The sequence below is a fragment of the Aspergillus wentii genome (genome assembly GCF_001890725.1).
Source record: "Aspergillus wentii DTO 134E9 unplaced genomic scaffold ASPWEscaffold_5, whole genome shotgun sequence".
Taxonomy (NCBI): domain Eukaryota; kingdom Fungi; phylum Ascomycota; class Eurotiomycetes; order Eurotiales; family Aspergillaceae; genus Aspergillus; species Aspergillus wentii.
Genome location: NW_024467836.1, coordinates 1,793,829 through 1,818,361, shown reverse-complemented (window position 1 = coordinate 1,818,361; position 24,533 = coordinate 1,793,829). Strand labels below are relative to the sequence as shown.

The window sequence follows — 24,533 nt, the reverse complement described above, 5'->3', positions numbered from 1 at the left end:
GAAAAAAAAAAAAAGAAAATAAAAATCCGCAGACAGCTGGTAGGGAGACCTAAGGACAGTGAAGTTGACCGTTATCACTCATTATTTTCTATCGGCGGGTTCGGCCCAGATCGCCACAGGCGCCACACTGCTATTCTCCGCAAATCACTCGAATGTACAGCACAATATAACCCAGGATTGCCAACAAAAACGGCTTGCTTTACTAGCATAGCAGCCCATCTAACTGGTTTGAAGGAGGCTACCTAGGTTCTTTTTCGCATTTTTAAATAATTTTGCTACAGGGACGCTACCTCGTTCCGGTAGCATTCGGGGTGCAATATGTACATAAGTAACCACCACACCAAACCCATTGAAAGCCTATAATAATAGTAAACTTTTTCTTTTTCTTGATCCTGTTTTCCTCCATGTTGTAGGGCTGCTAGTAGCTTCGGGTCTAGCTGCAATGGATTCATTCCGACTTGTCAGCTGCAATAATAAGGGGGTCTAAAATAAGGATGTATAATAACTAATCAACATTGCATGTTTTCAAGGTGTATAAATTATCTATGAACTTGTACTTTGCCTGGTTACCTATAACTACATAACAGTTTACAGAAACATGTCCAATCTTGTTAATACCAGGGAGCGATGTTTTCTTTAAGAGCTATTGTCAATTCATTCCTTCATCCACGAGGTATAAGGGAAGAAGGATAGATTGTGGAAAATATCATGGGCATATTATGTGAAGAGAGTTGATTTAATGTATTTAACATTAACCAGCACATTAGACATTATTATGGTTAGGAGGAAGGAAAAAGATACGAGAATAACAGCAATGAGTTTGAAAAATAACTTCAGAATACCTCCCATCTTCCAATCTAAAGGAAAAAGAGAAAAGGAAAATGTTAATAATAGTGGGAAATATAGAAACCAAGCGACGAGAGGACCCGCCCACGCTTTTGTAATTTACAAGAAACCCCCTTAAAGCCTCGAGATCTGTTGTCTTTTGATGTCAATCAAGTGCAAATGGAGGATATCATCATCCTGGTATCCCGGTTCCGTTGACCCCGATCACCAGAGATGTATGGAGAAAAATAGCAGGGTAAAAATAGGAAATCAAAAAATAATACGGAGAAATAAAACAGAGCAGTGGGAGAAAATTAGCACACTGCTACTGAAGCGGTATCTTGCATAAAACCATTGCCGAATCCGATGCTGGCAAAAAGAGAAACGGAAAAAAAGAACAATAAAAATAGGCAAAAATAAAAATAATAGAAAAAGAAATAAAGAAAAAAAAATTTGTCTTGTGTACTGCGCAACTGGTTTTCAAGCGCTGAAGACGTCTAGAATCGCTTTCGAGGATTCATGTTGCTCGTGTGTTTTTTTTTTTTTTTTTTTCTTTCAGGAAATGGCGTCGTCAAGGCGTTTCGTCGTAAGCATAAATTAAGATCATCGGCCAGCGGTCTCGATCTGTTGAGATGACTACCCCAATCCTTTCTCAGATGTCACTCGACTCATCGATCCAATCGTTATGGGTGTGTGCGGTTTGGTCGTTCGACCAGGAGGCAAAGCGCATAGCAGCTAGCAGTTTCATCGGATTGGACGATGCAAGTCGAGAAGTGCATCAAATTTAAAACGAAATTCCCAGTCAAGTATTCGTCGACCACGGGGAAGCAAATTATTGCATTATAAAGTTGGGGTAGTAAGGTCGCTTCATCCGGTCGATGTCTGTTCGTTTCTTCATGCGCTCCGCGTCATAATCATCGGCACCATCTCGGCTACCCCATGTAGTCTGTCGACGTAAAAACTCAATGTTAGTGGCGTCTTCATTGGACAGATGTGTGGGTGGGATGGTGGGTAGGAATGTAAACTTCGAACAGAGCACGACATGATGCTAAAAAATACACCACTGCACCTCGATTGGCCATCAAGCAAAATATGACCAGGGGGGTAAAAAAAAATAAACAAACAAATAAAAAGAAAAGGAAAAGGGGAAAAAACAGAAATGACAGAAACGACAAAGATGACAGTTATGGACAGAAAAACATTTCGAACACAATAAAAAGGAAATGGGGATGATAAAAACAAAAAAGTCGTGTATATCTCCACCACGGCCTCAACCCGGATTACCAGGTGTGGGAAGACCGAGTAATAACAACAAATTACACAAATGCGAGACGAGAGGGGAAGAGACCCATGATCAATGCGTTTTTGGTTTTTGGCGGGCTCTCATAGGAGGGGATGGGGTCGAGGGATGCTTAGGCAGCCCGAAGAAGGCTAGAACCGACTTCCACCCAAAGCCTAGTAGCTCCAGAGGGAGGCTTGGAGTGCTGCAGTGGGCACACCCTGTATCGAATCCACATGCAAAAAAAAAAGAAAAAAAATCCAGGATTTGCAACTTACCACATTGAGAGTCAGCACTGCGTACATCTTGATTCCTCCGTGGAAATAACCAAAGAGAATGGACACGGGCAACAGCAAGACATCCACCGGGTAGCGGATGTAGTGGCCCAGAAGTTTGATGAACTTGCTAATAAACATCCACACCCCAAGAGCTTGCATCGCCAAAGCATGTGAATCATCGCTCCAAGACACAGTGGCTTTGTGACATAATAAAAGGAGCAACACATCGCCCAAGAGAGCCGGGGGCGATAGCGTTGTCATATGGACGGCATACGCGCTCCAAGGCTGGCGGCTGGAAACACAGACCCCAAATGTTAGCGTGCGGCTTAAACGAGGCGCTTGTTTTTAGTAGGTTATGTGCCTTGCTCAAATTGGATATCCTCCACACCCGTTTCGATGAATCACAACTCGCGCGCTGACCTGCTAACGATGATCCGGCCACTTTTGTAATTCCAGGCCAGTGCAGGCAGGTCTGTTCCCCGAATCGCTGCAACATTTCAGGTCAAGGAGACGCGTAGCCACATCTTGGGTTGTGGAGGATCAATCCAACAAGAGCAAAAGACAAATTGTAAAATAATGAAAATAAATAATGAAAATAAATGAAAACACATTTTTTAAAAAGAAAAGCAAGAAAAGAGCAAGGGAACAGGAGAACTTACTGCCAAATGGTTTTTTCGTGAAACATACTGGTAAGGTTGCTCCTCCAGTTGCTTCGAGACCATCGCGCACATTGCTTCAGGAATTTGTTGTTGTCTTCCAGAGTGGTCTGAACTTCGGCTTCAGGGTGGTACTGCATGAAGGTCTCCCAACCGTGGTTCACCATCCAGCGGGTAATGAAGTTGTCGTCATCTGCATTAAGCTGGTATTTACCAAACCACCATTCTTCGTTTGTGAACGCATAGGTGAAGCCTTCATCTTGAAGAATCCCGGTCCTGTATGCCACAGTTCGTCCTGACATGCAAGGGAGCCCACCATCCAAATGGGTCGTAGCTGCACAGTCGAAGTTTCTTCTCTCCAAGTACAAAGCTCCCAGAAAGCCCCAGACACGCTGTGGCAATGTCGGGTTAACTGCACGACGCAGTCGTTGGCAGGTGACCACACCTCCATATCTCTCATCTTTCTCAAAGGGTGCCAAGATCCAAGGGAGCAGGGTGTGTGGCCAGCTCACATCATCATCGGCAAAGATTGTGATCGCAGTTTGAACTTCTGGAATGGCCCGAGTCATTTGACGTCGCTTATTGGGGTGCGTGACTGTAAAGAGACGGATCCTCGATTTTGACGCTGGCATCGCATCCAGCATGTTTTGGGCCTTCTTTCGATTTGCCTCAATGGTCACCAGTAGAAGCTCACGAGGTCGGTTTTCGAGAATGGTTCTGATTGTCTCAACTAATTCATCACCACAACCCTCTAAGGTTGGGAGAATCACTGTGACATCCTGCGCCGTCAATTTCGGGTTATCCGGTGGAGGAATGGGCTTGAAAGTCCAGAAAGAGAAGAGGTTCACAACCAGGCGGAAATAACGATAGACGCTGCAAGTACAAAGAAGTCAGTCATTGGTATATTTCTCATCAAGCTGCCAATGAATATAGAGGGTATGAGGGGTGAAGAGAGTAAAAAAATTAGCTACTAACAAAAGAGCGAGAAATGCTCTCATAAATGGGAAAGCCATATTCAAAAGAAACACGTTCACAAAGAGCGTTTCGCTTCTTGGACTAATTGAACTGGATTCTTCTTTCTGTAGTGGGAGAAACAGAACAGTGTAAAATGCCCACGGTAAGGTAGTGTAGGGAAAGGAAGGCGACGATGCCTTTTGGACACTGCCTCTAGGAGATCAATTGTCCACAGAAGAGGGAAGAGGGAAGAGGAAAGAGGAAGAGGAAAGAGTGGAGGGTCCCTCGAGAGAATTTGAGGAAGAGATGAGGAAGAGATGAAGAGATGAGGAAGAGAGAGAAAGAGAAAGAAAAGAAAAAGGTTGAGGGAGGGAGAAGAGAGAAAGGTAAACGAATGTTTCTGGGCGACAGAGCTTCCTCAAGTCAGAGGAGAATTCTTCCGGGTTAATTATTATTAGGCTTGAAAAAGCAGGCGAATATCAACAGATATGCACCATTGGGGATTTTTATTTGTCGGCGATGGAGTCTACGGCAGGAGAAGGCACATGTTTAGAAGGTCCGGTATCCAGATAACAATTGAACCATGGCAAAAAAAAAATTAAAAAAAGAATAATAATAAATAAATAAAAAATAATAATAATAATAATAATAATAATAATAAATTTATTAAAAAAAAAAAAAAAAAAAAAAAAAGTCACTTGTGGGCTCCAGTTCTTTTGTCATTTTGAGTGTCATGCAGGAGTATTTTTGCCCTCGTGCGTCAGAGACCCTGGATCTAGATGGACTGATGGGGGCAAGCATGGATGCAATGGAGGATATTGAAAGTGGAGAAGGGATTGGCGGCGGCCCATGCAGCTACTGGAGAGTGACATGGACCAGGGGGTGGGTTGGGGCTAGGGTGGTGGGTGGGTTGGGGCTAAGTTAGATGACGATACTAAAGCAAGTACATGCGCTAGACTAGGACTAGTAAGTAGCTGGGGTGGGTGTCTCCGAAAGGCTCGGTGCGTGCTGGGCCTACTGGGGGAGGGGCCTTAAGTTTACTGAAAACTGAACACTTGAACATAATAGTGTGCTGGTGTGTATTTGAACCCTGTAAATATAAAGAGCTACCCTGTTCTACCATGGCCTCTAGAATAATCTATTCTTTTATAATGTCCAGGATTTTTATTGCACTTTTCAATTCAGATGCATTGGTGGCTCGTTCATCTATCAAGGCCGATGAGCAAGCGATGCCGATGGACCGACGGACTAACTAAAAAAGAATAAGTGGAGATGGTCGGTTGGATGATCAGGAATCTCGGAGGGGACAGAAACTCTCTCTCTCTCTTTTTGCGTATGATTTTGATAAATATTATTCTTACTATTTTATTGGTAATTTTGTATTATTCTTATTATTATTACACCAGTGGAGAAAGCTTTCTCAGCACTTGCCGACTGACCTCCCAAGTTGCCTCAACGAGTAAGGATCCATATTGTGTACTTATGATCTTACCTGCTTGTAGTAGATTCATGGCAGGCTATGTGAATGTCGATTTAGATTTATAATAATACGATAAGAAATTAAATCTGTTGGGCAGGGCAGAGTATGTACGAAGTAAATGTACCTTCTCCATGGTGGCGCAACATGGCTGCATACAGATGTACTATATCAGCCTGTCTACGGTAGTCAGCTCCGATCGAAATCAATAAAAAGAAAACATTAAAATAATAATAAATAGAAAGCAAGTGAAATAAAATCTCCGGCATGATTCACGTGAGATCTTCGCCCCCTTGTCAATATCATATGTCTAGACCTCATGGTTTGCATCTTCCCTCCTTTATGCGATACAGTATAAGGGCAAGGATTGGTTATACGTGATGATATACATGATCGGTATCCAGCCGAATCATAAACAGGATGTCAAATGAGCTTGACTGACGTCGTGAGATTTTTGCATTTCTATTTTTTGTTTCCCTCGTGCATTGTTGTTGACTTGTACATGCCCTGCAACTGGCACATGGACTCTTCCTGTTAGCTGTCTGATCGAGGAACCACGGCTCCTGTTCCTTACAGACACTCATCCTGAATGTGCCTAAATCTACCATAAAGAAGCGATAAATAAATAACAATGTACTTTGTGCTTGTCATGATGATTTATCGAGGCAAACCATGGAATGTATGCGATTCGTAAACCTTAACAATCTAGTTCAAGAAACACCTGTACTGATTAGAGTGCCTACACCACACTAGTATTTGATCCGGAAATAGCACGCTGTAGACTTAGACTGTACGGGGGGAGGGGAAGGGGGGAAGGGAGGAAGGGAAATCCAGCCAAGGATTGAAGTATGCAATCCTCCGCTCGGAGGCATCAGGCAGAAGTACGAAAAAACGGAGTAGTATCGGGGAAAATGATAGCTTCGTAATGGTTAGCATTTGGTTGCCTTTCTGAAAAGGCACGCAATTCGAGCTACCAACTAGGCTGGTCCCGATCAGGCTCTCAAGGCGCTGTGGAGGAAGAGATACGTCAAGGTCCTGCGGCTTTGCAGGATATGATGATATCAAGCAGCCGAACCTGTCACACTGCTCACTCACACACCCACACAGAGAGAGAGAGAGAGTTCAACATCAGATCGTACATGGTGGATAAGTTTTTTGGTGCTCTGTGCAAAAATGCTTTTGTATCTACCGGCATTAGGTAACTAAGGCCTCCAGCCGAAAAAGTTCAAGACAACGGTGATCCTAGCGGCGATCGTCCAACCCCGTGTAAGCAAGCCGCTTTGTCGCTCGTGCAGCCCACGGCCGCTAAACGATTATTATGGATCATTTGAAGCTTGGGTGGGGAGAAGAAGCGTTGTGCGATAGGCTGGGCGTAATACGAAGTCGAGACCATTCCCCAGATGCAATGTCCAGTCAGGGAAAGGAAGAGAGACAATGCCATTTTATTATCTGCTGAAAATTGCCTAGTCGTGTACGGAATTAAGATAGTGTGAAAGAGTAATCAGAGAGGCGAGTCCATGATGACTGGAAGGCAAATGATTCCATGGTACGTGTAGTATGCAAGACTTGAAGAAGGCGATTTTGATATACATAGTAATCGCCCGGCTGAGACACTATATCCTGTTTACTCGCAGCCACAGTGGCGGGGGGCAACCCGGTCTTCAATTCGTGTACTGTTATCGTGCCTTGAATAATAATGGTATCCTCCATGAAACATTTAGCATGGATGATCGGGAATTTCCATATTTCCCATCTCAGTTCCAGAGAGAACAAAAAGGGGTTGCGAAGAAAAGGGCACTGACCAACTTCCGAGTCTCCATCAAATCCTCACCAAGAACCGCTGACGGTTCGCCCACTGATTAGTGGGAATTTGCTGCAAATACTCTTGATTGGTTGGATCATAATAAATGGATTCAAAGAACCTAAGGTAAAAGTACTCTGTAACGGCTAAATGACCCTTGTATGCATACAAATGGGTAAAACGAAAACGCGGCAAAAAAAAAAATCTAATGAATGAACTAAATCGGAGGGGAAAGGGAATAGACATTCTTTTTTTAAAAAAAAAAAAAAAAAAGAGAAGAAAAAGAAGAATATATTAAAACTAAGCCAGGAACTTGCCTAGTTAGTGTCCCTCAGCTGTCAGCCATCAAGCAAGAGAGTAATAAAGGAAACGAACTCGAGCGGGATAAATCTCGGGCCAATCACTCCAGAACTGGCGTAATCTCTCTCACCCGCTCGATGGACATGGATGATACTGTATACATTAATTCCTCCGTACATGATTAGCCCATGCAATCTTTTTAAGGGAAAAAAAGAAGAAAAAAAAAGCACCAAAGTACCTACCCACCTGCGGCCCAAGCTCTTTTTTCCGTCGTGAAAAAAAAAAGAGAAAGAAAGAAAAGAAAGAAAAGAAATCAGAATACTACTAGTAATAATAATATTATTATTACCTATTATTATTATTGTTATTATTGTTATTAAAAAATAGCCAACAGTTGACCCGCATGAGGTCGCCTTGGCATCTGGGACAGCTCGTGCTCATCAATGTTAAAAGGAACTGATCCGGGGCTCTTTTATGCCGTCCCCAGCTTTAGTGGCTACAAGTGATGAGGATGCTCCTGCAAGTTGCCCTAAATGGTTATATCATCGTGCTTATGGATGGAGCCATGGACTTTTGGACTCTGGTCTTTGAGTCTGGAGTCTCGACCTGAGTCTTATCATTTCATTACTATATGCGATAGGAAATAATATGGTGCATGGTGCAAATATGATTCCTAATTTATTATGGTATTTTTTGTATTATTGTATGGAAGAATAGACTACGTATCTAAGTATACATATATTGTTTAGAGGCATTGTATTACATAGCATGCCTTGCTGTGCGATCGATAGTATGTAGGATGCACAGCAAATATCAGATATCGTACTTTGGGCACGGGTGTGATATTCAAATGTTGACAGGTACAGCAAATAGCTCTAAAAGGCCGTCCACGAACAGAAAATAGGATATGGACCCTCTTCTGATTACCATTTTTGTCCTCGAGCATTAACTAACATTACGATTTCCTTCTGTCGCAGTCGGAACCGAAGCCGAAATGCAGCCATCAGTCGGTTCAGAACTTCAGGGATGTCAATGCTAACTTACATAGCACTCAACTCGAGCCCAGTAAATCTGACCAGAAAATGGTCGACGTTGCATGTAGCAAGACATTATTTGCCAGCGACCATCTCATATCTGGAGTGAAACAGACGCGTATCTCGGCTGCACGGACTTTGACCAGGACTCCGCCGAACTCTCCACCCACACCCGGGAATGGCCGAGCCTTCCTCTCCATCCATGGATCGATCCTGTTGATTGTGACTATGTACGGACCTAATGGTGACAATGAATCATGGACGAGCATTTCGGGGCTAGTTTGTCCAAACAACAAGCCTCTTGCTCGACTCGAGAGAGTGGTCCCGTCCTAACTATCCAACTGTCAACTCCGGGCTCCGGAAATCATCACCAATTTCTCACCGGACTGCCGCGGGTTTACCCACCGTTTCAGTGCACTGTCCACCAAAACCGTCTAGAATGGATCCCCTCGGGTGGCAAATGTCAACCTTAGAATTTAGAATTTCAGATAGAACGGAGACTCTCCAGTACTCTGTTCATCTGTTGTGAGACTGAGTACTCCGTACGGAGTACAGACTCCGAGGGGAGATGAGTATGACATGCAGCTTTATGCCGTTAACGCCTCGACGGCCGATCGGGGAGTGCGCCAGCCGCATGCCCTTTTATTTCTCACTTTTGACTCTCTCTAGCCTTCTCATTTCTCTGTATCATGAATGGTAATTCTCTCTATGCAGTATGATCTTACCAATTCATCATCGTTGGCTCAGATGAGCAAGGGGAGGGTCCCAGAAGAAAAAAAGAAAAAAAGAAAAAAAGAAAGAAAGAAAGACAAAAAGACACTATCTCAGGTACAGGGAAATGCAAATCCTGCTTCCTTTTCGGGATAAACTTGCACTCGAGACGGCTCGTTGACACAGATTCATACAGGAACTGAACTCAGATCGTCTCTTACTACATATGCCTGGGTGGGGGTGGAGCCTTGAACAACTAACCAAGCGCTGGTTACAGGTGGAACTTTTTAGGGGGATGCGTTTGGCTTGTGGTCTGTGGGAATCACTACATAAAAAAGTTCACAAAAAAAAAATGAAAAAGCGAAATGAAAAAGGCCGTTTACTTTTTGGTTTTGAGATGGGGACAGAATTCTCCGCCGCGAGCCTTCTGGTTCGCTTAAAGAAATGGTGCTTTTGTCATCTGCGGTTGGCATCTGCCGCGCCCGCTACGTGTTAAACAACGATGGGGCAGGAGGATAATCAAAACCAACTCAATAGGGACCAGGGAAGGGATTCATCAAAGGAAATATCCCAAGGTGAATGTATCATCATATTGTTCTCCAAGGACCCATAAAATCGAGTCGTGGACTTGTCAAAAGGGGATTTGCAAAGAGAATTTGAGATCTAACAAGAATATCTAGGTACACATAGTATGTATGGGCTTTAATTTGACTTTGAGGAGCTCAATAGAGATACTAGTAGGCAGAAAGACCCGAACGAGCATGATCGAAACTAGTAGCGGCGATAGCGAGTAATGTTCAATATTTCAAATATTGTCGAGTCACCTGGACAATAAAGAATCATACTACTAAAGGTAGTTGTTACTGCTAAGGCAGTACCTAGTAGTCTAGCAGTACTCTGTACGAATATGTTGTCTTCTTCGCCACCTAATAATAGTGGCAACGGTGTCAATGTACTTCTTCAGGTAAGGTGGCATTGGAACCTAACCAGTTTGGGGCCGCCCATGCTGATTGGCCCATGCAAGATTGCTGTCCGCGCCAACAAAGTCTGGCCGCCTGATTTTCGCACGACGAGGCTTGCTTTAGTCACCGATCTACTGCAGCTCCCATGCGGCTAGTCTCAAGCACTCCGTTTCATCAACCTCACATACTAGACATACCAGGCAGGTAATCATCCTCCTCCGGGGCCTCCGTAGTCCGCCCCCGTCCCACTCTATCTCCTTCATTTACTCGATATACCAACTTGTCGGTTTCTTTTCTTTTCTTTCTTTCTTGTTTTTCCTTGCCCTTATTTTATTATAATTGACACCAGAATAATAATTACTATTTTTTGGGCGGTCATTATTTTGCCAGTCATTAAAGAGACGGGATGGCTCTCGGGAGCTGTCCGAAGTTCGAACTCATGACTACAAATAGATGGTGATTGTGATTCTTGGTGGCTGTCAAACACGGCATGACCATCTGGTCGAATATTGGGTTCTTGTCGAGAAATAGACAGCCTCGTCGATCCGGTCTCGACTCCCAGCGACCTGTAGTGGAGAAAAGAAAGTGAGGGAGGGAGAGGGGAAAAAAAAGAGCTGGCATAACTGTCTTCTTCTTCAGCACATTGCTGCAATCAATGCATCCCAGTCGAACTGCATTTGATTCTTGGCAGGACGGGCCATGGTGACGTTTGATTTCCTGAAGAGGGTGTGGATCATTCTAAAGGCACTGTGTTCCTATTTAGGAAAAAAGCATGTGCTTCTCCGCACTTCCGCCTGCGTGCTGTGTCATCTACTGGAGAATCATGTAGGTACTAGTACTCCATATTCAAGCCGTATGGAGTAGTCTCGTCCAGGTCAGAAAGTGGAATTTACTTATTAAGAAATAGCCATGATCCGCCAGGTTAGAGTATACCTTATATGTTGTACGGAGTCTAAAAGTGAAACAAACGAGGCCAATAAACATCGAAGAAAAGGTAAGCATCACTTTGGCGGATAACAGTAATCATGTTATATAGAATTTATATAAAACTCCCCCAGTCGTACTTTGGACGAACACACCCACGTCATTTCTGTCCTACTCCATGGATTTGACTTTTTGTTCCTAAATCCGGATGTGCATGCCTTAGCATATATGTATGTGCCTGCCAGGATCAAGGATTACTGAGACTAGTGGCCAGTGATCTTACTATAGTGACAGCATTGAATTAATAATCAGCCCTCTTTGGAATATCTTTACGAAGTGACATGATATTGCTGTCAAGGTAGAGTTGAATGAAATCTGTCATTGGCTCATTCTCAATCCAGATTTTCAATCATCTGTACAAAGTGGGATGGACGTAACCCAGTCAATTGGGTAACGTCATTGTCATTGCATGTCTTCTTTCAGGAATCTTCGAGAAGCTCGATCGGTTGAGGGGAAGAAAGTGTATTTTAAAAAAAAAAATAAAAAAATGACCAAACTGGACCCTTGTTCCATATGGCCGAGCTGGGTACAGTTGATCTCAATTGTACTTCCTTAAACAACATGGGTTGGAGCCTGGAAAAATAGCTTGGCTCCAGGTTTACATATGGATTACATACTATGTCTAGGTGATATCGGAAAAGACCCTAACCACTAAAATCCCATGTGGACCTGAGTTGTTGCTTCTCGAATCGTTTTGTGAACATGGATCTATCAAAGACGTTGGGCCGAGCCCATGCCCTAATATTCCTTACTCCTATGACATGACCTTGCATACAACTCGGCTGATCGAAGATGAGACTACTCCATGCAGTTGACTTAGTATGGAACCTAATTTATGCCTGCATGGTTCTTTGGACAACCCCCCCACTTCACAAGGTCAACGTCGTATGCCATTCACCAGGAACCTGCACATTGATCAACATGGAGATTGTCATTGACAAGCTTGACTTTATTATACCCCGATGAAGCTACAAATATAAGGAGTTCTTCCTTGGATGGCTCCTTGTATCTAGTTATGGATAGCTACATTAGACCCTCCACGATTGTCACTGCTTACCTATTCACAGCCCTGCTGTCAGTTGATATGCATGTATCAACTGATTGTCTAGGCTTATGATACTCCATGTAGATAGTACGATTCCAGTGTCTCTTCAATATACATATGGGCTGCTTTTACTATGTTATCTAGTTTGATGATGGCATAAATGTTTATCATTTTCACCCATCTTTATAAACACTACCGTGCGACAATATGAAGCTACTGATATGGTAAGACATGATAGTGAAAAAAAATAAAATAAAATAAAATAAAAAGAAGGGAAGAAGAAGAAGAAGAAGAAGAAGAAGAAGAAGAAGAAGAAGGGAAGGGGGTTCCATTGTATGGTGTATGGTAAAGTTAAACGTATTTGACAAGAAGAATCACTTGAGTTGTATAGCTATCAACCTAAAGAACAACACACTCGTACCGTAGTCGAGAGAGATTGAGCTATATTTTAAACTCCACAAGCTTCATCATACCAAAATCCACAGCCATACCGAACCCTGTCGGCATATCATTCACGTTTCCATAGCCAATTTTTAGGATCAAAGCAGACCTCAAACTCAACCCCACCAAATAGCCCAACAGCTCCGTACAGGTCAAAATCGCCTTCCAGACCCTCGACACCCCCAGATTCCCCATCAGTTTCCTCATTAAGATCCCACCCGCCCGCTTTCTGTCCATTTCGGGTACAGAAAACATCGACTTTAGGCTTTTTTGGCTCATTACCAGAGACCGTGCTGACGTTGTCCGGAAGGGAGAATGTCATTCCCAATCCAATAGTCTCGCCCACCTTGAACTCGGTTGTGAAATCCTTTCCACCCCACGAGTCATTCACAAACCGACATCCATCATCAGAAAAAACACCAAGGCTTCCTCTCTCCCACCCGGGTGATCGCCAGCTTGGGTATGGTTGTGCCACGAATCCAATGGAAACCCCACTGGAATCGCCTGTCCCAGCTGGGCCTATACCAATGCTGAGCAGTTTGATTTCAAAGTAGATTGTCTTGCTTCGTTCTGTCGTGAAAGGAGAATCTTCAACGGGGAAATAAAGTGGCAAGCTTGTCAATATGAGGCAGTCACCGTTTGTGTCTTGAGAAAAGCCCCTCCATATACCCTGGGATATTGAGGAAATGCCACCGTGCAACTCTCGGGGTTGTACAGGGCGAAAATCATGCATATTCACTTGGCTGTATACGGCGGCGGAAGGCTTCACGGGGGTCCATAAAGGTGTACGATCACAAAAGTCATGAGCACGCTCAGCATCATAGCTGGAGGCATTTCCAGCATTCGACGAGTAGAACCCTGTTACCGGTGGCGGTGGGAAGGTTGCTGTGTCAGGGACAGCCTCCTGCCAATTGTGGTATGGCGGCGGGTTCATTTCAGTATGTTTGACCGAAGCACAATAACTGGGCGGTGGATCTCGAGGCGGCTGAGGTGTTTGGTTTGCCATTTTTGTTTCAATGAAGGTCTTGCCTATGGGTGATAGCCTGCGGGTGCCTAGGAGTAAATATGTCTGGATTGTTTGCCTTGAGGTTTATTTATCTCCCGCGATTAGAAGATTATCCCCCGAGGAATGGTGACTAGCCCTTCAAATAGTAATGACTGTAGTGTGGAATGAAAAAGATCAATGAAGTGAGGTAAAAGTTAAGGTTGTATCAATCGTAGTTCGTACGGAAATCTTCTCCATCGACTAAGTTTTTGATCTATATATATTAAATAATTTAATATTATTAATATATATTATACAATTTAATAACCTCAGTAATAAACTGATATATAAAGGAATAATCATACAACATCAACAAAATGTCAGTATAAAATACCTGATTCATAACCTACGACTTGGAGGATGGAACCGTGGAAGACTAGGTAGGCTAGCGGGGCAGGTTTTCAATACTACTTACTATACTGGTGGGTTCTATATACTTGCTGTATTACATTTCAAGGGAGGAATAGTTATTAGACCGTGAAATTGGAAGTGTTATAATAACCATCTAGAATGATCTAGAATGGGCAATATGATATGCCAGGAAATGCCTGGTTTGAATTTGAATAACCACTGAAAATTGAAATAAAAAGACACTACCTACCGTCAAAGAAAGACTGACAAAATCGCATACTATCAAGACGAGCTGGAAGAGGAAGAGCAACCTCGAGCAGTTCCACAATTCCAACCAGAATAGGCCAGAGAGAAAAGACTTGACGTCAATTACATTTTCCAGCCCTTATAATGACGCAAAAAGGTGCCCTGTTTTTGTCTGCTAGACCTACTGTGGATGCTACAGTGTCTATTCGAAACACACTCCTTTGAATCTTGACTGTTACAATTATTCGCCATGTTGCACACTTTTCACGCTAGACATCCCGAGCCTTTCAAACACCCTTCCTTCCCTTCTTTTCTTTCTTCTTATCTTCCTTTTCTTGATTGTGCGACTCGGTCATTTTGTCGACACAATAGTAATTCGATCATTCCTTGAGAACCCCACTTCAATATTTCGTCCACTGGCTTATCTCACAGCTCTCATAACGACTTATCCGAATGCTCTTTGGCCCCCAACGAGATATGATTTCCCTTTGAAACAGTCCCCGTTTCGTGGACATTCCATTTTATTAATAACAGGAAGTGTATCTGAAATTCCGTGATTTCTTGACTGCGCTACTGCTGTTGTCGCAAAAAAGAAAAAGAAAATGGACACAAACGCCCAGATCCAGAGACCGCGCAGGTCGTCATTTTCCCAACACATACAGCGATTATTTCATCAAGGAAATGTGAGCTTCTTTCTCCCCATCGCTCGAAGTTGTCTTAGACAGGAAAAAAGATGGTTAATTTCTCAAAGAAAAGGCAAAGCTAAACTTCTCACGTTTTTCAGAATACCAACAACACATTTAAATCCACAGAAAAAGCACCAACCCATAGTTCTTCGCAAGACACGCACGCTTCTATCAATTCTACAGGGCATGTATCATATTCACCTATGTCTGTGAGCTCAAATTTCACGCCCACCAAAAAGACAGACTCTAGCCAGTCTTTAGTACAGATTCATACGAAAGAACCTGATCATGGTCCAGAACAAGTGCAAGATTCACCTTTCAGATTTGACGTTGAGACTGCAGATAGATCCGAGATCTGTGTCTCGCCAACATGGAACAGCAATTCTACAATAAGAAAAGAAAAACGTGTAACAAAACGCCTAGAGGCAGAGAGAAGAGAGCTTGAAAAGCGCCTGAAAAACTTGGAGGAGGCAGAATTGACAAGGAACTTGATATCTTTCAAAAGGGAATCCCGCCGTCTTACCAAAAAGCAACCCATGCGCAGCTCAAGCAGAGATTCGAGCATAAGTGCAGATAGGCCTCGGTCCTCGTCCTCGACGTTTACATCGTTCTTTTCGGGCGTAAGACGAGAATCCCGATCTTGTTCAAACTCTATTAATGGTTATGGAAGCGATAAAGCTCTACCTAGACACCAGTCGACTGGTTCGCCTAGGGAACTACAGAGATGCGATGACCCCGACACACAGCATAGAGCTTCTTTGGCTTTGGCTCTACCCGAGCGGTTTGGGACAGCTATCTCCAAAGAACTGGCCCATAAGAACAACGCCTTGCTTTCGAGCTATATACCATCGACATCACCACAGAGATCACTGCATACGACCACGAAGTCTATAGACGTGCGAGAATGCTCAAGAATATCTCAGGGTACAGAAATATACGGAAAGGTTTTCCAAGATGATACCGAAGCCATTTTCCCTGACAACACAACCTCCATTTCAAATGCCCAGTCAAGAGCAGAGGATGAAATCGGAAAGGCATTGACAACAAATAATGCCTCGAATGAACCATTAGACTTAGACCGCACACTATTCGCAGCATCCCTTAGCACTGGGAAGAGGGCTTCTGGCATCGGTCATTTCCATGTCGGCTCGTCTATGGACACAACATGTCATTCACACGTGCCCCAAAAGATGTCTATACAAGAAGGAAATATCAAATCAAACATGGAAAGACCTTCGACATCTTATACAACAACCAGACTACAGAGTGGTTCTCAGGCACAGAAGGATACAAATATCTCGAAAGATACTTCTAATTCTACGAGCATGAAAACCCCGTCTTTTTCGACCGTCAAAGGCGGCTCACAAGGAAGTTTATCCATAATGGAGTCTACTGATGATGTTTCCCAGAACCATAAAAAAAAATTCAGACCGTCCCCTCTATCAGCAGTCCCAACCACCAATCATGGAGTTGACGTAAATTTGGAGGCTAGGGGAACAAATATCCCGACAACCCCCAAAGGTTTAGACACGACAAAACAAGCGGGCACTGGACCGCCAACTTCTTCTAATCTGTTCAAGTCTTCTTCCAAGTTTGCACAGCAATTGGCATCTCAGTATTCTAAGGGAGAGAACCGAAAGCATTTGGGCTCTTCATTCAATGATTCACAGCCACCAGGGAATGGTTCACGAGCAGGCTCAGTGACTGGGTCTTCATGGCCTACCAATGGGTCATTGCATACTTTTGGGCACCGGCTAAAAAACAAACCAGTATATTCATTCGACCCAGACACAGATAAAGGGGTACAAAGACCGACAACCTTGACAGGCTCACGGTATTACACCTTGCCGATTAGTGCATGGAGGATTTTCAGAAATCGTAATTAACGCAAAGCAGGCCAAGAAATCGTTCGGTAGTAACGGCTTCTTCTAGAAGTCACAAATCTGGCGTTCCTCGAGGAATCCTCGATTCTAGTTGCCAAGATGCATCTCAGTCTTTGGGACGCGTTCCACGACACATAACCCTTGAGGAGCAAGCGGGCGTAGTAAGCGGCTCGTCGTCACGAAGCTCTTCACAGGCAGATTCAGAGGATTACGATACGGCTGATGAGGATTTGCCGGGAATTTTCCAAAGCGACGCTGTCCCGAATGATCATCTGGAAACGGATATGTCAACGACCCCTCTTAACGATTTCGACCAGAAAATCCAGCTATTCAACGCCAATGGAACTTCGTGCTCCGTAATGTCCAGCCCGGCAAATTTCCAAGCGAAGAAGCTAGTTGAAATTGGGAAGATACATCAACAAAGCCAAGTGATTGGGAAGATTTTTGTCATCTGTTGTCGTTGCAAATTTTGGCACGACATGCCCTCTGAAGTGTATGCAAAATTAGCTTGTCCAGATTTATCATTTAACCAGTTAGGCCCCGGTGCCTCTACTCGTGGAACGAACAAACCAACTCATAAAGAGCCTTCCGGTCAGCAGCAGAGTTCGAGACCAAGAGCCGGTGGTACGCAATCGAGATCATTGTTCACCTTTCCAGTCACCCAGCCACTGAAAAGAAGAAGTATGCCAATATCGCACACATCATTACAAGCTCCGGATCCTGCTTTACAGTGTTGTTGGTGTGGGCATAATATGAGCAGACTATGCTGTCAAGGTTGGACTACCGTTGTCCATATGCGCGAAAGACACCATTAGCTTCACCAATGAAAGGAAATGCTACTGTCAATTATTTAAAGTCACACTATAATGCATCTACTCCGTACATAAGTTGTTGTTGTTTTCCGCTTTTCCGTGTAGGCAGATCTTACCTTTTGCTTTGTTTATGAAGATATAACTGAGTAACCTGCGTTCTCTAGAATAAGATGACAATCAATTTAAAAAGAGGAATATTCGTTTCATCCCAGTCGTGGGTCCGATGGTGACTGTATACACAGGGACAAGCTTAATATGAAGTACTTATTGGTTACATATGTCAGTATCTGGCGACGGATCAACAAGTACTACTACATAGTACATAGCAAAAGAGAGGAATGACAAAGCATCGATGAACAAATCAATTGCCGTATTTGTTAGTCGGGTAGTTGATGGGAATTGCTTGAAGAGCTGTTTTTTGGTCTCGCCAATGATGAAAGTCTTTGATAAAGCTAGTCGGACTCGGCAGTTCGTCTTCCCGGAGTCGCTACATGTTGCTAGATAACTACATAGCAAAGACAGCGACAAATTCCATTGACAGAGACATCTGTTTCACTCGGGGTGTTTTCTTTTATCTTCAACTCTCAGGCTCTATGGCGCGTCAGAGGGGGCTTTCGAATGTCTCCTCCACCTCTTCATTTCCAGAGGCAAACCAGGTATGGAGGACCCTCGAGGCCGACCCCGTCACCAACACAATGGGCGATTTTATCTTTTGATTTCTCGTTGCTATTCTCTAATCATGATGCGGCTCAGGAGTTAGAAAGCATGTATGACTACCTGGCCAAGGTTATCCTTCTTGGACCAAGCGGTGCTGGAAAGTAAGTTGGGCGAATTTGATGACCCTTTGTTGAGCTACATTGCTCACATATCCCCTGGGATGAATGCAGGTCCTGTGTGTTACATCGATTTGTTAAAAACGAATGTACGGCTCTGATCCCTGAATGAGCCTATTTCCAGCCCCCCTCGATATCCTTGAGCTGGATGGCCGGCTCGCTAATACTCCGTCTGTGCGCCTGTAGGGAGAGTGCTATCTTCACAAACGATCGGGGTCGAATTTTCCTCAAAAATAATTAAGCTAGGCTCAGGCTCGCGACGTGCACGAATCAAACTACAGCTATGGGATACCGCTGGCACGGAAAGATTTCGGTCTGTCTCTAGGTCCTATTATCGAGGAGCTGCAGGAGCTATTCTCCTCTACGATGTCGCATCCCATGCGTCTTTCACCGCCCTCCCTACATTTTTGATGGATGCGCGCGCACTTGCTTCCCCAAATCTCACGGTCATGCTGGCTGGGAACAAAGCAGATCTCGCATCCGAGTCTTTGCCACATGCTGAATTGAGTGACGACGGAGTAAAACCCCCACCAACACCATCCAGTACTTCCAGCAAGCAATCATATTTCCCGTTTGACTCGGGGGGTAGCTCTTTTCGTTCCGTTAACAACATGGGTGTGGAAACAAGGATGACGGCTTCATTTGCGCCTGAAGGCCGCGAGGTCGGTGCCGAAGAAACGTCTCATTGGGCTGCTAAATCCAACATTCCCGTCGCTGTCGAAGTGTCTGCCCTTACTGGCGAAGGCATAGAGGAGCTCTTTAACCGGCTGGCCCGGATTATTCTTACCAAGATAGAACTTGGTGAAATCGACCCTGACGACCCTCAAAGCGGAATCCAGTACGGTGATGGTGGTTTATATGGCCACGGCACTAGTGACGCATCGAGCATTCGTAGCCGGATGACACTTGATGACAGTGCGACCCAATTCCAGCGTAGAAACACAAGAAGAAAGGGCGGGACAAGCCGGAAAGGTGGAATAGGGGAATGGGAAGATGTCTTCCGGTTGAGCGGATCGTATCAGAGGAAAAGCAGAGGGTGTTGTTAATACCTTTATCCTCTTTCCATTTCGCCTGGTTAAACCTCGTCTGTCTCTGCAGTTTGGCGTCTGCTATACTTTCATTTCTTAAACGTCTAACCTAGCCCACCATATTCAAACACAAAGGCATAAGTGCACCAGTACGTCTTGTATGATTGCGCATATAGTTTTTCTGCACCCCTGTTTCTGGGATGGTTTATGCGCGTGCTCTTTGATCTTTTGCCTGCATCCCCATTTAAGGCTAATATGATGAGTATTCCCTTATTGGCTACACAGCGTCATACCCCTGATGACTTTCATTGTTCTCTTCAAAATTTACGTTTCACTTTATATTACATAGTCTATAACTCGTCATACATGAGAAAACTTGCTCTTGTTGATCAGCGCTAATATTATACCATACTATATTTTATATTATTTCTTTGGCAACTGTTATGAAACTTTTGCCAAAGAGGCAGGTTCAATCATGAGATCACTTTCCAAAAAAACTAATCATTTGATGCTCAACAGCTCACTTTCGCTTCTTACCCACATCGCTCCGACCATGCTCTCGGCGTTAACAAAACCTCGATGGAAATAATAATAATAATAATAATAATAAATAAATAAATAAAAAGATAAAATAAAACAAAAATTCCAAAGGGGAAAGAGAAAGAAAGGGTTGATGGACATTGATTGTTGTCTGTACCCGTTGTGTAATATTCATGCTTCAATACCAGCAATCAAAGTCTTAATTCCTTTTCCGGCTTTAACTTCTTTGAATGCCTGCTCAGCATCTTCGAAATTGACTGTACCGGTGATCAAGTCCCTCACGTTCACTTTGCCTGAAGCGACAAGGTCAACCGCTAGCTTGTAGTCTCCGCTGCTATAGCGGAAACTACCCTTGACGTTCAACTCCTTTGTGCAAGCCGCCATTATTGGGAAGGTGATCTCGCTTCGGCCCATCCCACCCTGTACATATGTACCACCAGTGCGAAGAACATGAATGCCAGTGTGCACTGAAGGTTCAGCGCCGGAAGCATCGATAACAACATCTGCACCCGAACCTAATTCATTCTCCTCCTTCATCCGGTCTGCGTTCGCTACTGCAAGCGTTTTAGCGGGCTCGAATGTTGCCGTTGCTGCGTATTTTTTGGCAAAATCTAGCCTTGCCGGTTGGATATCCACTGCGATAATCTTGGAAGCCCCGAAAGCCTTCGCCACAGCACAACACAGGAGTCCCACAGGGCCAGCTCCGAAAACTACAACTGACTGCCCCGGGCTGACATTTGCTTGTTTCACGATGTGCACAGCAACGCTGAGGGGCTCCATAACTGCACCCTCCTGTAGGGTGATCTGGCTGGGAAGCTTGTAGCAGAAATCCTCGGGCAGAACGTAATACTTCGCCAAGGTACCATCGTAAGGGGGAGTGGCTGCAAAAGCCATGCTTTCGCAAAGATTATATTTGCCAGACTTACAAGGCTCACATCGACGACAAGAGATACCTGGTTCCATAGCGACTTGATCACCCACCTTCAGCGTTTTGACGGCCGAACCAGCTTTACTGATGACGCCAGAAGATTCATGCCCGAGGACCATAGGTTCCTTCACAACGAACTGACCGATTGAGCCATGTTCCCAGTAGTGTACCTGAAGATCAAGAAATCCCAATGTTAGCGACAATCCTACCGGTGGGGCGAGATGATGCATTTGGAGTATCGCCAAGAGGAACGTATACGCACATCACTACCGCAGATGCCAGTATATCTGACATTCACAAGAACATCGTGGGGATCCTTTAATTCGGGAATCGGACGGTCTTCGAATTTGACCTGATGGATTCCTTCGAGGACGAACGATAGGTTCTGGAAGTATATAGATATTTTTAGCTCATTCTCAATCCAGGGGGAAATTTATTGTCAGATTTGAAAGCAGATTTTATCTCATACCTGAGCGGTTGCAGCTTGGGTGCTCATTGTCTGTCAATCAAGCTCTTGTGGCTGTGGATCACTCTATGCTTGGGGAGTGATAATGTATGTACTACTCGAGTACAGTACCAAATGAAGTGATATCACTCTTGAAATCTCAGATTTTGAACCCAAACAGAAATAAATGGCAACCAGAAAAAAGGAGATGAAAGATATATATAAGAGAAGAAGGGATAAAAATACAAATCAAAAGATAGGAATAATTTAATAATGATTTTAATGTCAGGGCAATAATAGAGCTCCAGCTGCTTCCCCGCCAGGTGTTGGTGGGGGGTATTTCAGCCTGAGGGCCAGACTGGAGCTCGGGGCAGCTGATATGGTGGGCGCTTATTGGTGGGTGAAGATTGAAATTAACCGTCCGAAATTAACCGGGATTATATAATCGGTACGGAATAACTAACTAGTTATGCGTGACCGTAATGGAAATACTCCGGTGGAGTTATCAGGATGATGGATTCAAAGACAGGAAGGGGGAAATAGGAGAAGAAAATAAGAAAGCAAAATCCTTCATGTATAATGACAGCAATATTTTATGCAATAAGCATGGTGATGCGTTCATACTTCATAGTTGACAATGGCGAAAGTTGTGTCAATCGCCAAGACTAGATAACTAGCTCAATCCAAGACTGGAGTAATCACCTCCCCAGGGTTAAAACTATTGGAGCTAATGTTATTGTTGCTGCTGAGTCCAGAAGAAACCCCCGTCTCTTCACCCTGGGATCTTCTTATCTTTTCTATTATTGCTATTATACTGACCAATCATACCTCTTTCCAACTACCATGAGCATGGTCAGGCCTGATGCTCTTCCCTTGAGAGCAGCTTTGCGTGCTGCTCGGCCGAGACTGACATACAACATCGCGAACCAAAACCGACAGTTTGGCGTCTCTATTCAATGCCTTGCTGATGAACGATCACATTCTTTCAAGAATCAACTTTATGAAAGTACCCAGCAACGGTTGAAGCGTGAACGTGCGGAGCAGGAACGATTTTCGCAATACCAAACCCAGTCTCCCGGAGGCCGCTATGCAGCTTTGATGTTCGGTACGTAGTTCTCGACGTTAAGGGTCTTTAAATCTGATTTCTAATGACATGCGTGTATAGCATTGGCTTTTTTTTCTACTGGAGCATATTATCTAGGTTCCCTTAAACCAGCCAGTCTCCCATCGTTATCAACGACATCTCTTTCTGATTTAGAGCCCCCGCAGCACAATGTCTCTCAATCAAATCTTCAGGCTGCATGGGCTGATTTTGTTGAGATTTTGGGCAAGGAGAACGTCTCAACGGAAAATGGCGACCTAGAATTGCACTCGGGGTCGGATTGGTCTTCCTACTCGCGAAAGGATGATGAGAAACTGTTCCTTGTACTGTACCCTTCCACTACTGAAGAAGTCTCTCGGGTTATGAAGGTTTGCCATCAGAGAGTGATTCCGGTGACCCCGTACTCTGGGGGCACCAGCTTGGAAGGTCATTTTGCGCCCACAAGAGGAGGGGTGTGTATCGACTTCCGTCGCATGGACCGTATTCTCCAACTTCATAAACGTGATCTGGACGTGGTAGTCCAACCTGCACTTGGATGGGAAGAGCTGAATGAGGAGCTCGCTAAAGAGGGCCTATTTTTCCCGCCAGATCCCGGTCCCGGGGCGATGATCGGGGGCATGGTAGGTACTGGATGTTCGGGGACCAACGCCTACAGATACGGCACGATGCGGGAATGGGTCCTGTCCTTGACAGTCGTTCTTGCTGATGGGGCAGTAATCAAGACAAGGCAACGGCCACGCAAGTCGAGTGCTGGTTATGACCTCACCCGACTTTTCATTGGAAGCGAAGGCACCCTCGGTCTAGTAACCGAGGCCACCCTGAAGCTGACAGTCAAACCCAAAAGCCAAAACGTCGCTGTTGCGAGCTTTCCATCAATCCAAGCTGCGGCCGAATGTGTAACGCGCGTGGTAGAAGAAGGGATTCCGGTAGCTGGTGTTGAGATCCTGGATGATGTACAAATGAAATGCATCAACGCCAGCCAGTCGACCAGCCGGCAATGGAAGGAATCACCTACTCTGTTTTTCAAGTTTACCGGGACCCCTGTCGGAATAAAGGAACAAATAGGCATGGTGCAAAAGATCGTATCCGGCACTGCAGGCCGGTCGTTTGAGTTTGCTCGGGGCGAGGAAGAGATGCAAGAACTATGGGGCGCTCGGAAAGCAGCTCTTTGGAGCGTCATGGCAATGAAAAGAGGGCCCGAAGACCACGTTTGGACAACTGATGTGGCGGTGCCAATGAGCAAGCTCCCTGACATCATTGAAGCTACAAAGCAAGACATGACCGAAAGCGAGCTGTTGGCGGGGATATGTGGACATGTCGGGGATGGCAACTTTCATGGTATGTTTCCTACATAACTTTCTCGTTAATTTTCCCAGGAACTCTTAACTCATCTATCACGTCTCTAGCCATAATCGTGTTTAATCAAAACGAGAGGAAGAGTGTGGAGGCTGTTGTTCACAGGATGGTAAAGCGAGCAGTTGAGATGGAAGGGACAGTGACAGGCGAACATGGCGTCGGTCTCATAAAACGAGACTATCTCGAACATGAGCTCGGGGAGTCTACAGTGGATGCTATGCGGCGGGTGAGTTCTCTATTACTGGACGCTCCAGTATTTCTTTTCTTTTCTTTTCTTTTTTTTTATCATTCAAATCCAAACGCTGGCACGTTCCGACATTCTATCAAAGCCATGAGGGCTCGATCGCTAACATCACACATACAGTTGAAACTGGCTTTGGATCCTCTCCGCTTGCTCAATTGCGATAAGGTCGTTCGCATTGAACAGCCCGGGATTGGAGAGATCAAGGAATGGTAATTGCGCATGCAGTCCTAATGCAGAGTCTATAAAATTTTTCACCCAGACACGAACAAGGTGGGCATCATCGGCCA

General features: G+C 44.5%; 7 protein-coding genes across 7 annotated transcripts; 3 read left to right on the top strand and 4 right to left on the bottom strand.

The window, feature by feature from the left end:
- Positions 1-1,355: 1,355 nt before the first annotated feature.
- On the bottom strand, positions 1,356-4,526 carry ASPWEDRAFT_136265 (glycosyltransferase family 2 protein). Its single transcript, XM_040829343.1, has 4 exons — positions 4,014-4,526; positions 3,042-3,911; positions 2,383-2,674; positions 1,356-1,771 (listed from the first exon to the last, which is right to left on the bottom strand). Exons 1-4 carry the CDS (start codon positions 4,049-4,051, stop codon positions 1,658-1,660), a joined length of 1,314 nt encoding a protein of 437 aa, XP_040688001.1. The 5' UTR covers positions 4,052-4,526; the 3' UTR covers positions 1,356-1,657.
- A 2,104-nt stretch (positions 4,527-6,630) lies between these two features.
- Positions 6,631-7,100, bottom strand: ASPWEDRAFT_42296 (uncharacterized protein). The gene has a single exon (XM_040835745.1). It carries the CDS (start codon positions 6,908-6,910, stop codon positions 6,695-6,697), a length of 216 nt encoding a protein of 71 aa, XP_040688000.1. The 5' UTR covers positions 6,911-7,100; the 3' UTR covers positions 6,631-6,694.
- Positions 7,101-12,814: 5,714 nt separating this feature from the next.
- On the bottom strand, positions 12,815-13,753 carry ASPWEDRAFT_173747 (SSH4 family protein; the record flags this gene model as incomplete). Its single annotated transcript, XM_040831126.1, has 1 exon — positions 12,815-13,753. One exon carries the CDS (start codon positions 13,751-13,753, stop codon positions 12,815-12,817), a length of 939 nt encoding a protein of 312 aa, XP_040687999.1.
- A 1,331-nt stretch (positions 13,754-15,084) lies between these two features.
- ASPWEDRAFT_576842 (uncharacterized protein) lies at positions 15,085-17,101 on the top strand. The gene has a single exon (XM_040838342.1). It carries the CDS (start codon positions 15,279-15,281, stop codon positions 16,959-16,961), a length of 1,683 nt encoding a protein of 560 aa, XP_040687998.1. The 5' UTR covers positions 15,085-15,278; the 3' UTR covers positions 16,962-17,101.
- A 1,262-nt stretch (positions 17,102-18,363) lies between these two features.
- ASPWEDRAFT_52572 (putative Ras family GTPase (Rab4b)) lies at positions 18,364-19,649 on the top strand (the record flags this gene model as incomplete). Its single annotated transcript, XM_040837768.1, has 4 exons — positions 18,364-18,426; positions 18,524-18,588; positions 18,658-18,692; positions 18,790-19,649. The coding sequence occupies 4 exons, from the start codon at positions 18,364-18,366 to the stop codon at positions 19,647-19,649; spliced, it is 1,023 nt and encodes a 340-aa protein (XP_040687997.1).
- A 693-nt stretch (positions 19,650-20,342) lies between these two features.
- ASPWEDRAFT_52571 (NAD(P)-dependent alcohol dehydrogenase) lies at positions 20,343-21,595 on the bottom strand (the record flags this gene model as incomplete). The annotated part of the gene is made up of 3 exons (XM_040837767.1): positions 20,343-21,269; positions 21,362-21,484; positions 21,569-21,595. 3 exons carry the CDS (start codon positions 21,593-21,595, stop codon positions 20,343-20,345), a joined length of 1,077 nt encoding a protein of 358 aa, XP_040687996.1.
- Positions 21,596-22,393: 798 nt separating this feature from the next.
- Positions 22,394-24,459, top strand: ASPWEDRAFT_112722 (FAD-binding oxidoreductase; the record flags this gene model as incomplete). The annotated part of the gene is made up of 4 exons (XM_040828351.1): positions 22,394-22,649; positions 22,710-23,984; positions 24,053-24,228; positions 24,367-24,459. 4 exons carry the CDS (start codon positions 22,394-22,396, stop codon positions 24,457-24,459), a joined length of 1,800 nt encoding a protein of 599 aa, XP_040687995.1.
- Positions 24,460-24,533: the final 74 nt, after the last annotated feature.

Bases quoted from the DNA above. Each gene is read 5' to 3' on its own strand.
- ASPWEDRAFT_136265 (XM_040829343.1), bottom strand. From the start codon at position 4,051: ATGGCTTTCCCATTTATGAGAGCATTTCTCGCTCTTTT. The intron at 3,912-4,013 runs GTTAGTAGCTAA...TTGTACTTGCAG, and splicing joins AGAGCATTTCTCGCTCTTTT to CGTCTATCGTTATTTCCGCC. The intron at 2,675-3,041 runs GTAAGTTCTCCT...CTGTGTTTCCAG, and splicing joins CACGAAAAAACCATTTGGCA to CCGCCAGCCTTGGAGCGCGT.
- ASPWEDRAFT_42296 (XM_040835745.1), bottom strand. From the start codon at position 6,910: ATGGCATTGTCTCTCTTCCTTTCCCTGACTGGACATTGCATCTGGGGA.
- ASPWEDRAFT_576842 (XM_040838342.1), top strand. From the start codon at position 15,279: ATGTCTGTGAGCTCAAATTTCACGCCCACCAAAAAGACAGACTCTAGC.